A 12,662-nucleotide genomic window follows, 5' to 3' on the forward strand; every position below is an offset into this window, starting at 1 on the left:
AGAGAGATGAAAACAAGCCATAGTTTGCAATCACATATTCTATAATTTATGAATTATTTATGATTAGTTGAGAAGAGAGATGAAAACAAGCCATAGTTTGCAATCACATATTCTATAATATGACCAAATGATGTAGAAGTAATATGAATTTCTTGATATAATAATATGTTGTTATAACTTAGACCATCAAAAATATAATGTATCTAATTACTTTTTGACATTTCTTGATAATATATGAAAAATCGAAATATATAATATTGATATAAAACAATTTTATTTTGATTTTAAAAATATATATTTTTTAAAAATAATAAATTTTGAAAAAATAATTTTATTTTATTTTTATTTAAATTTTTAAAACATAAGCATGCGTACCACACCAGTACCCGTGCGGACGCACATGTTACACACCAGTACCATGTGAGTGTACGGGTAACCAGACTAAAATCTGTGTGAATACACGGGTAACACAGCAGTACCGTGTGAACGCACGATTAATCAAGCCAAAAATCGTTGTGAACACACGAGTAATCGTACCAAAATTTGTGTGCACGCATGAGTTATTACATTTTTGTACATTTTTTTTAATAAACGAGTAACACACCAGTACCGTGTGAACGCACGGGTAATAAACTTATGTCAGGTGTTTTACTGACTTTTCATTTTCTTTATATTTTTAACCATAGTCCAAAATTTAATAAATACAACATTAAACTGAATTTTTTTAGATCATTCTTCATGTTATGAATCAACCAGCTCTAATTTGTTTATTTGGGCCCAAATTTATGCATGTCTTGTTTCTTTCTTCTAATTCAGGCCCATATTACTAACCTATTTTTGTTCTAATAAATTTTATAAAAACCAATTATACTAATTATAAAAATAAACTGTTCAATAAATCATACCAATATTATTTTCTAATATTTCCTTATGTCAATTTTAATTAATATGATTTATTTATCTAATTCAAGTGCTTTCCAATTTGTTCCTTTTTTTTATACACAAATTAATGTTTATTATTATTTTATTTTTTTTACAAAATTATGTTTCTTAATTTAAATGTATATCTGCGCCAAATGCGCGTTCCGTATCAGAACCCGTGCGAATGCACGGGTTTGTTACTAGTTTCAAATAAAATTAACTCTAAGTAGTTTTTTTATTAATATAAGATTTAATGTACATATAGTGATTATGCAATGCTATTTTACACACTTATCAAATTAAAAAGAAAAAGATTATTTTAAACCATATTAATTAAATAATTAATTAATTATAAATGAAATTAAATGTAAGGTATTATCTTAATAAAAAATTTTGAAATTGTATGTGTTGGGTCTCATGTGTTATTTTTTTTATAGAGAATTATGTAATCAAATAAGAGGATTAGGGGTATTCTAATTCGATTACAAAGAAAACGCTATAGAGAAAACATAAATAGTATTACTTAAGAAAGTTTAGTAGATATTTATACCATTCATAATAATTACATTTGATTTTTTTTTAATCCTATTGCTAGACACCACCTAGAAAACATTGTGACTTTAAACACAATTTCCTTCGGGAATTTCTTAATGTATCCCAAGTATTTCTAGCACATCTCGTAAAAATATAATAGGGTTAAGTATGTTTTTGGTCTCTATAAATATTTCAAATTTTATTTTTAGTTTCTATTAAAAAAATGACATATTTTAGTCCCTATAAAAATTTTATGCATATAGTTTGTCCTTGTTATTTTTAAAAATTTTGAAATCTGTTTAATTACCCTTAAAATTTTAAATTTTTGAATAATTTTTTTCTTACGTGTTTATAATATTATAAAATATTTCTTTACCAAATTATATAATTTTTTAAAATAAGAAAAATTAAATATGAATTTTTTAAATTTCAAAAGATAATGATAAAAGTAATACAAATCTCGACTTAGAAATCAAATTTTGAGTTGCTTTTTTTTCGAGGAACTTTTTATAACGTTCTAAACATGTCAGTAAAATAATCATTCAAATATACACATCGCTTTAACAGTAGGGACTAAAACTAGGTGCATAATAATTTTGTGGGGACCAAAATATGTCATTTTTTTAATAGGGACTAAAAGTGAAATTTGAGATATTTATAAGGACCAAAAACATACTTAACCCAATACAATAATATCCCCATATTTTAGAGATGCATTTTCAGGCGCACCTCAAACACACACACAATTCATTCGTTTTTTAGTCACGTCCCAATTTTATGACTAAATTTATTTTGAATATGCATTTCTGAGATGTCTTCGAAAATACATTTCCATAACCGACTGAAAATACAATAATCAAGCTATTAACAAATAACTAAGCTAATAAATAGGGAATATGCATCAAATTTTAGGATGTTCAAAAAATCTAATACTAATAATTAACCTCATCAAATTTTATTCAGCAAACATCAAGTGTTATCTCCCACAGAACCATAGAACCGTTGAAATATGCAACTTTGTCTACTTTTTACTTTTTATTTCAAGGAGGTTATTTGATCAAGAGGTTCTGAAAATACAATTCCAAAATAAATTTAGGTATTGTTTAACCCAATTTTTTATCTACTTTTCTTCTCCCAATAAAGAGATGGAGGGCCAAACACATTTTTTAAAAAGCTCTTAGAAAAAAAGTAGCTTTTTTTTAAGACAAAAAATTTAATAAAAAGAGTTTGTAAACAAGGCGTTGAAACTAATTTTTTTAGAACTTAAAACATGTGGCTGCGGTTCGAGTCCAAATGAAAGCACTTTTTTTAAAACAAATTGGCACTAGTGCAGTAGAGTAAGTTTTTCCATTTTTTCTATGGTTCATAGCAACTAGAGTTATGTTTTATTTATTCTTTTTTTTCTTCTTCTGTTTACATCATCATTTTTGTAGATACTAATATTGTCCAACTTTTTATTCGTTTTGTATATTATATATTGTTTTATTGTATAATGCCTTTCAATAATAATATGATTAATTTCTTATACTATACACTAAATTATATATGTTAATACAACAATTAATCAATACGTATTATATATATATATATATATATATATATATATATATATATATTTATATATATATATATATATATATATATATTTATATATATATATATATATATATATATATATATATATATATATATTTAAATTAATAATAATTTTAAAATTTAAAAAATAATCATAACCAAACAACTTTAGTTTTACTTTAAAAGCTCTTATTTTTAACTTTAACTTTAAAGTAACTTGTAAGACTTAAAAAATTTGGCCAAACGAGCTCTTAGTCATAAAATTTGGGTTTAGTTCAAAAACGAATAAATTATGTGTCTGAGGTGCATCCGGAAATGCATTTCCAGAATATGAATAACATTTTAGGATTTTCACATGGTGTTTTTTCACCACTAAAAATGTATTAAAAATTCTCTTAAACAAATTATCATTTCTTGACCTCCATATACACCAACATACTACCAACCAAATAACTCCCTTTCTCTTCAACCATTCCCTTTCAAAATCAACAATAAATAATTTTATCTAACTAATTTTTATTTGACATTAATTAGTTTAATTTTTCCATGAAGATTGTAACAATCTAAGAAAAACAATAAGAAAAACAGTATATGTAGTACAAGTATGGAATAATTTTACACTAAAAAAATACTGAATAGTTTATTAATTACCTCTCGAAAAAAGTTATCAAGAGAATGAAGATGAGTCCAATATGAAAAAGTTATTTGGTGCACAATCATCTTTAACAGTTCACTAATCATCACCATTATTGAAGATTCAAGCTTAAAAGAAGATGCACTGAATCATAGTTTCAGATAAATTTACGTTTTCAATTCTTCATAGCTAAGTATTTTCTACGATTGGAAGTTTTAGAGAAACATTAATGATGACCTAGAACAATCACATAGTGATCATATTAGAGTGCAATAATCGCCCAAGCTATACAAACTTCACAAATCACTATGTCTCAACTTGCATTTCCAGGATCTTCAAACACACTTGCACTAAAGTTGTCCATCAAGCTGCAAAGATACCAACTTCTTGTTGTGGAATTAGCAGCTATAAGGCATCATTATTTTACACAAACTTCTTAATATTACGGTGAATCCTCAAATCTCACTGATGACACTCTGTCATTATGTAATATTTACGAGCAATTTCAACTAAATCGATAGAATTATGAGAAAAAAACCAAGCCAAATGACAAAGAATTGAGCAAAAATAATCAAAGGTGAAGAATGTTGGGACTCAAAAAAAAGGAGGAAAAAAAGAAGAAGATTTTGTCTTAAATTTTCTCGCAGTCGCGATGCTTTCATCGTGGCGCTATGAGGTCATATCGCAATCGCGATACTAGCTAACACGATCACGATGATGTGTTTTCCCGATTCGCGCGTCCAACTCTTTAAAGGGGTTTTGCTAATTTTTTGAAGGTGGCGAATTTTAGGAGAGAAAATGACGACTAGGAGCTTTGTGAGTAATTTTAGAGAGCATTAGAGCCATTGGAGAGCTTATTTTCCATTGATTTTAATGAATACTTCTTATCAATTCATGATAATTGTTAATTTCCCTATGAGTAGCTAAACTATTTTAGATTAAGTCTGTAGAGATGAACTTAATTATACTATGTTGGATCATATGTATGTTTGAGATTATTTGAATACTTTTATGTTATATAATTATTCAATTTTTCTTGTTATTACTCCTCTTTGTGTGTTGATGGGCGTGGAAGTGAGATTAGATGAGTAGAGATTATTGATCGTAAGTCAATTGATAGGAATTAGGGTAATTATTTAACTTATATTAATTACCAAGGAATAGGTAATTATTAGCCGTGGCTTTAGAGTTAAGGATCTTAGAATCACATATTTTAATTTTCAATTCGTCTAAGGAATTAGATAATTATTGTCTATATTAGTGAGTTGTACACAAAGAAATTGGGTACAGTGATCTTGTTAATTCGCTGTGAAATTTTGTTCCTTAGGACATAAATGTTGGACATGGTGTTTGGGACAACTTGTCAAACCAGTTTTAACACAATATAACAACAACAATTATTCAAAGTAAAAACAATAAAGAACACAAGAGAATTGTTAACCTAGTTTGGTGTAACCTCGCCTATGTATGGGGGCTTCCAACCCAAGAAAGGAAATCCACACTCAATAGAATTAGTACAAAGTGTCTTAGATGAACAAGCCTCTTGTTGAATGTATTTTCTTAATTCTACCCGTGTCTTTCTATTTAGGACTCCATATATAAGTCTTTCCCTCTCAATAGTTAAAAGGCCAAATGGGCTTACTTCGACCTCTCCTAGTTCAAGGTCACTTCCTACTACTACCCGTGAAGCTTCTTTCTAGACTCCACCTAAATATGAGAATCCTCTCACTTTCACTCAAACATTCTCCCAAGTGTTTAAATAATTACAATATGATTGATAAGATAAAACCATCGAAACATACAAATACTTTTCTCTCAATCTTATAGAATTAATATATAAGAATAAAGTATTACAACAAAACAAAGACTCGATAAAAACAAAATTCTCCTAATGAGTAGATGTTATCTATTAAGCCCTGAGTCTTTGCAAAGAAAATGAAATTATTAAATAGTAATGCAACTTCTGGAATTTTATCCAATGGATATTAGTTGTGATCTCGTCTAGATTTGCAGAAGATTTTGTTTTGGATTATGTTTTGATTTGTTCCACAAAAGCCTCCAAAAGATTTTTTTTATTCAAATTCAAATTTAAATCTACAATTAATTTGATTTTCTCATCAAACAATCTATCAAACAAATCTCAAACACGCATTGCTAAAAGATAGCAACAACTCATGTTGCACACATCCAAAAAATTTGCTCAGAACTACAACAACCATGGCCTACTAACAAAGGCTAGGTGTTGCACACATACTGGAACATTTAGCTTGATTCTATCTGTAACACCTTAATTCCTAATACAATAATTATAAATTAAAATGAAAAATAATGCAATTAGGATGTCACATCCCCAAATTATGGAATCCAAAAATTCACTTCATACATATATAAAAACATAATTTCCAATGCAATGGAAAACAATTTTTAATGGCACCAAGGCCTTAACACGGTCATCCATACCACTTGGGGTCTGACCAAAAATATAAAACAACAAAAAGTACGTAACACAAAACATAATTAAAAACAACACCAACTCCTAGTGTTACGTATCAAAGTGACTCTTATAATAGACCCGACCAATAGCAACATAGTGGTGCCTCTCCAATTACTCAGATACCGCTTATCTGTACTTCGGAAAGCACAGACACACAAACACAATAAGGATGAGATTCATATTCAAATAATAATCGGTGTTAGAACATGCTAAAGAGTAGTATCATAATTAATTATCACAAATCACACTTTGATAATTCATAATTCACACCACAATATGCTAACACCAAATTATGATGCAATGAGACACTATTACTTGACTCAATACATGTGGTACCAATTTATCATCAATGATTCTTTATAAGAATCTGACCCCCCTTCGGAATCCTGAACTCCCCCTTCGAAGTTCTGGATAGACCTTATGTCCCCCTTCGAACATAAAATCTATCTCCACCAAAACAACACATGGATGCATGACATGTTTTATGCAACCGACACAAGTCGTCATAATAATAATAATATGTGATCCACAATCTATCACCCGAGTACAATCGTGCACTCCGTAGTCCACCCTTATGGACTACCATCAACATAAATAAATAGATTGATTTGAGCAATCATACACATCAATCCCATTATCATCAAAAATATCACTTATAAAGCATTTTAGAAAACCGTTACTTTTCATCTCCAACAACTGTTAGATAAAACTGCGAAAATAGAAAGCTTCCAAAAACAAAGTTGTAGCTTACTAAGTAAGTTGAATCATCCTTCAAACCCCACTAAAAAATATTTTACGAGTCAAAAGTTATGATAAAAAATCCTACATGCCTGCAATTCTAAAAAACTGCTATTTTATAAAAATTTCACTTCTATTTCAATCTGCGACCAACGTCTGATAAAACAGTCAAAATAGAAAACTTCAAAAAAAAAGTCGTAGCTTACTGAGTAAGCTGAATCACCCTTCAATCCCCACTAAAAAAAATTTTTACGAGTCAAAACTTATGATAAATATCGTACAGACCTGCAAAAACAATAAAGACAGCTTTGCTCCAAACTTAACACTAAATCCGCACTAATTCTCCGGTGTGAGAAATTAAGTGGTTTTACAATAAGTTTTTTTTCTCCTAAATATAATGCTAATATTTTATCCCCAAAACATAACTCTCAGCGATAGAATAGTGGAGAAAAATAAGGAACTGAAGAAGACTAAATTTGAGTTAACAGGCTGAAAATTCAGAAACAAAAGGCTGATGGGCGTCAAACCTTCAAATTCCGCATTTGCCTAGGCTGACGGTCGTTAGGGTGAGTTGATGAGCGTCTGGTATTCAAATTCTAATTTTTTTCACTTTTTCCTTAGCCTGATGCACATCACGCTTGGGCTGACGGGTGTCAGCCTGTTAAAAACTCGTCCTCACAACATCAACAAGTATTTTCATCCCATTTTCACTTCTTTCTCTGTTTTTTGCTTTCACGCATCTCAAATCAACAAGTACCAAAAATGCAAGAATAATATCAACGTAACACAATAAAAACATGTGAAACGACACTATATTGCATGCGAATCGAGTCGAAATATACTATACGTTTTTGTGTTATCTTTCATCATCGTAAAAGATTTTTTTGGTGTAGTGTTAGATGTCTTCGATGGACAAAGAGTATGTACTTGTAAGATTATATATAACTCTAACGTTCAAGTAGAGAGAGAGAGAGAGAGAGAGAGAGAGAGAGAGAGAGAGAGAGAGAGAGAGAGAGAGAGAGAGAGAGAGAGAGAGAGAGAGAGAGAGAGAGAGAGAGAGAGAATATTGTAATCGAATGAATATTGGATCACTTTTTTTGTGATCATATTTGCTCACACATTTTAGTTAATTTTTCATCTTACCTAAGTATTTTGTTTATATAATTTAACAAACTATCATTAGTGATCCAATGGTTAATATGTGTACTAACTTATATGGAATTTGAATTGTTAATTTTGTCGTTGTTTTCAAAGGGATTTCAATACAATAATTAAAAAAAAATCATATTGAAATTTAGTTAAATAAAAATAGAATCAATAAAAATTAAAATAAAATAAAACCACTTAAACTTTATTCATAATAAATAAAAAAGACAAAAAAATGCGCGAAAACAAATCCTCTTAAACTTTATTTATAATAAATAAAAAATACAAAAAAAGATAGGCGCCCGAAAGGATGAATTCGTAGGTAATTTTTTTTAATAAAACAAAGTCTAAAGGTTATCTATCTAACTAGTATTATTCATAAATGTCTTGGCCTTTTCATATGCTTCTGTTAAATATTTTTTAAATCTAACTAAATCAATTTTTACATTTTGTTGTAAGTATAGTTTTTGCTTGTCCCATTTTCCTTGAGCAAAAGCTGATGGATCCTTGACCATTAAGCTATCAGCCCCATACTCCCATGATAAGCTGCTTTCATTTACGTTTACCTTATATGCAATGTATTTCAAACCCAAAAATTCATTTGGATTTTCATAACACGCTTTTGAAGGCCATTCAAGTCCAATAGGAATAATTTGAACCACCACCGAGCCTTGTTTGAGGAAAAACAAATTTGTTAGGCCCGCACCATGCACCCCTAATAATACATTGCTCGAATGAATCGACCTATAAGTATCGGCCACTGAAGGAGCTTTCGATGAATCAAACACATTTACATTGAACCCTATATCTTCAGCTAGTTTGATGACTTCTTCCTGATTCAAAAGTACACGAGAACTTCCTTTTCTATTAACTAATGTGAGACGCGGCCTATCCTTAGGTTCGGGATACACTAATGAGTCGTTACTTTTTATATATGCACTTTCTAGTAATGTATGGAAATCAAGAAGGGTTTTAGGATATGGTAGCAATTTAGGGTCTATAGTTACAGGTCCATGCTTGATCAACCCTACAACTGCAGATGGAAAGCAATGAGTAGTGGTTGTTACATTATCTGTTTTGATGACCTTGTGATGGGGACTAAATGTGGATAATAAATCATCATACTTTTTGTACCACCAAGACATACCATCAGTGATCACAAGTATTACATCCTGATCATGAAATAAAGAATTCATGGTGATGAAAAGTGGTATAAAAATGTCATTTATTTCATGGTAGAAGTTTCCATTGTATCCACGTGCATTGAAAATTAGGGCTGGACTATGATGTGTGATGTCACATTGAGATGATTTTGGAGGATCTGAAGTGAGGGTAACTTCTCTAACGGATTTCATTGCATTTTTATCACTTTTGAGAGTGTAAGGTTGAATCTTCACATGAATGTGATGTTGGTTCTTTGTATGAGTTTTCAACGAAAAGAGAGTTAATGAAGTTTGGTTCAAAAGCGTTGGACCATTCATTGAACATATATCAAAACGTCTATTGGAACGATCACATGTGATTAATTCAGTACTATTAGCTTTTGGATCCGAACCCCACTTTGAAATTGAAATCATTTGTCTAAGTTTCTCTTTCCATATAGTTGCATCTGCGCAAAGAAAATGAAAAATTATAAAAGCTGAATAATTTTACTATTGTTTATAAATTTTAAGATTTTGTGCATAAAATTATTCATCATTTTTTATAACTTTATTACGAAATAAAATTGAATATGATTTATTCATATTAATAAAATAAAATAAAAATTATTTCAAATGATTTAAATTACAGAGGTAAAGTAATTTAAAATAAAATTATATAAAAAAACACATCCTTAAAATAAACTCTCAATATATGTGTAGTTTTTTTTTTTTACACACCAATATATATGTAGTTAATAAACTGTTAATCTGTTATTATCATAAATTTATCATAATATGATTACAAATTTATATAAGTTGTTTTATACATCAATAAAAAGTATAAATATTGTTATAAATATTTAATTCATCAAAACTGTAAGGGATTTGTTGATTACTTACCTCGCGACACATTTATCTGGAAAATCAATATGAGTCCAAATATAGCAAAACATATAGCCGATTTTGACAATATTGATGTCTTCCTTTCCATCATGGATGCTTGTTTAACCCAAACAAGCTTTTGGCAGAACTGTTTGAAGAAACAGAAACAAAAATTATCAGTAAAATGAATTTTATAATTTGATATATATGCATGATTGAGTGATGGCTATGTATAAACAAAATTAGAGCTCCAATTACCTGATAGCTATGTATTTGGTTTAGCTTCCCCTTATTTTCATCTATATATAGATAAAAGGTTGGAAACAAAAATATAGAAGTCAAATTACATGGTCAAACACTTCACTATTACAATACCTCTAAATAATTTTTAAAGAATATTTACTTTATAAAATTATAATTTTGAAAGTTTATTTACATAAATCATTTTTATAAGTTTTTAAACAAATATAAAATGATTACATATAAATTAGTAATAATTATTGAACATTGTTTCCTTATTATAGAAGAAAAAAAAGGTGTTGTATTTTTCCAAAAATAAAAAGAGTTATTAGAGTTTTTAGTTTGATTTTTCAAACAAAAGACAATACAGTTTTCATAATTTTCTTTTATTTTTCAATTATTTTCTTTCTAAAATAACTTTTGAACTCGTTGTAATTGTAGGAACGACATCATTTTTAAGGATGTTGGGTGGAATGGTAGAGATGTCTCTTAGAGTTGCAAAGTCTTGTTTTGGAGGTGGTCTTGTATAGGGAAAATTACCCACTTCAATTACAACTTCTATGATTTTAGCAAAAATCCTTTGCTATACCTATCTTAGAATTTATTTAATGTGTAGTTTTCCGTCTTTGTGGCTTTTTTGCCCTCCTTTTATAATCGTATTTTGATCTTTTGTTACTCTTCAATAAAACTTGATTACAAAAAAAAAAAAATTATATCATTATAATTCTGAATTTCAAGAAAATTAATATAAATTAGGGTTGAAAATATTTTTGGTCCCTACAAAATTATCAAATTTAACTTTTAGCCTTTATAAAAAAAATGTCATATATATTTTAATTACTACAAAATTACTTATAGACATAGTTTTAATCTATATAAAAGGACTAAAATGTCATAAAAAAAATTATGAAGACTAATACATGACATTTTTTATATAGACTAAAAGTCAAATTTAAGATATGTATAGAAATCAAAAACATATTTAACTCTATAAATTATTAGAAATTGTTATTTGTTTGTTTATTATTATAAATAAATTTGAAGTGAGATATTCTTTATTCAAAGAATATTCTAAGAGTTAATTTTTTTTAAAAAAAGTTACTTATTTTACTAATAAATAAAAAATTTATTTTTATGTGAGATTTGGTTAACTTAATTCTTACCAATTAGATCAATATTTATTAACAAATTTGATTATTTCTTTGTCAAAATAATAGAAATTTAATTACATAAATATTCTTGTATATCACAAATTTACAAAATGTATATGTACCATATTTTGTAAATTATTGTTGTTTTTAAAATAATATTTGTCTATTTATATACATATATAAAAAGAAGGGAAATATCTTTTTATTTGGGAAAAAAAGAAAAATAAAAAGATGAATAGATGATTTGTTTTTAATACTTAAATAAACATCCATTGTATTCGTTATAAAAAAAAGGATATGAGTGATAATATTTTATAATATTTTTATATTATGTTAAAATATATTAATTTATATCATGTATAATCATATTGTAATCTTAATATATCTTAAAGAATATTTTTAGGAATAGTATTTGCATCTAGGGGTGTTCGCGATGCGTTTGGGCGGTTTTGACGTAAAAAATTATTCGAACTGCAAGAGAATGAAGTGTGCGGTTCAGTTTGATTCGGTTAACTTTTAGAAATAAAACCGAACCAAACCAAACCAAACCAATGCGGTTTGGATTGATTCGGTTGGTTCGGTTTTTTTTTACAAAAATTTATTGAGCCATACATACAGATATTAATAACAACATAACATTGTATTTAGTCATTTATACGTTATTAAATAACAACAAAATTCATCATATTTCGATAATAATTTTCTATTTAATATACAAAAATAATATTAGATAAAAGTGGAATAAAAAACATAAAATAATAGCATAAAATAATATCAAAAACATTATAATGAAATAGAAAAAAGAGGAGATAAAATATTAGAGAAGATGAAAAAGAAAGAGAAGAAGAGACGCGATTAGAAGAAAGGGAACATTAAAAACGTAATTGGAAGAGAAAACTGTAGAATAAAAAAAATAAGATGAAAAAAAAGAACTCAAGAGATGAAAGACTAGAAAAGAATATGTGATATGTATTTGGAAAAGAAAATCAGAAAAATATGCAATACCACTAAGAGAGATTTGTGCATACTTAAAGTGAAATCTTAAGTTTGAGGAAGAGGAAATCAGGGCCGGCCCAATTAACGCAGAGGTCCTGTTTTAATTTTAAAAATGAGCTCAAATTTTAAATAAAAATATAATAATAATAATAATAATAATAATAATAAAAATAAAAAAAATATAATTATGTATTAAACAATAATATATT

General features: G+C 27.9%; 1 protein-coding gene across 1 annotated transcript; it reads right to left on the reverse strand.

Annotated features, from left to right (window-relative positions):
• Positions 1-8,404: 8,404 nt before the first annotated feature.
• On the reverse strand, positions 8,405-10,178 carry LOC131646525 (xylan glycosyltransferase MUCI21-like). The gene is made up of 2 exons (XM_058916545.1): positions 10,085-10,178; positions 8,405-9,651 (listed from the first exon to the last, which is right to left on the reverse strand). Exons 1-2 carry the CDS (start codon positions 10,176-10,178, stop codon positions 8,405-8,407), a joined length of 1,341 nt encoding a protein of 446 aa, XP_058772528.1.
• Between the last annotated feature and the right edge of the window lie 2,484 nt (positions 10,179-12,662).

Source organism: Vicia villosa, linkage group LG2 (genome assembly GCF_029867415.1).
Source record: "Vicia villosa cultivar HV-30 ecotype Madison, WI linkage group LG2, Vvil1.0, whole genome shotgun sequence".
NCBI classification, from domain to species: Eukaryota; Viridiplantae; Streptophyta; class Magnoliopsida; order Fabales; family Fabaceae; genus Vicia; species Vicia villosa.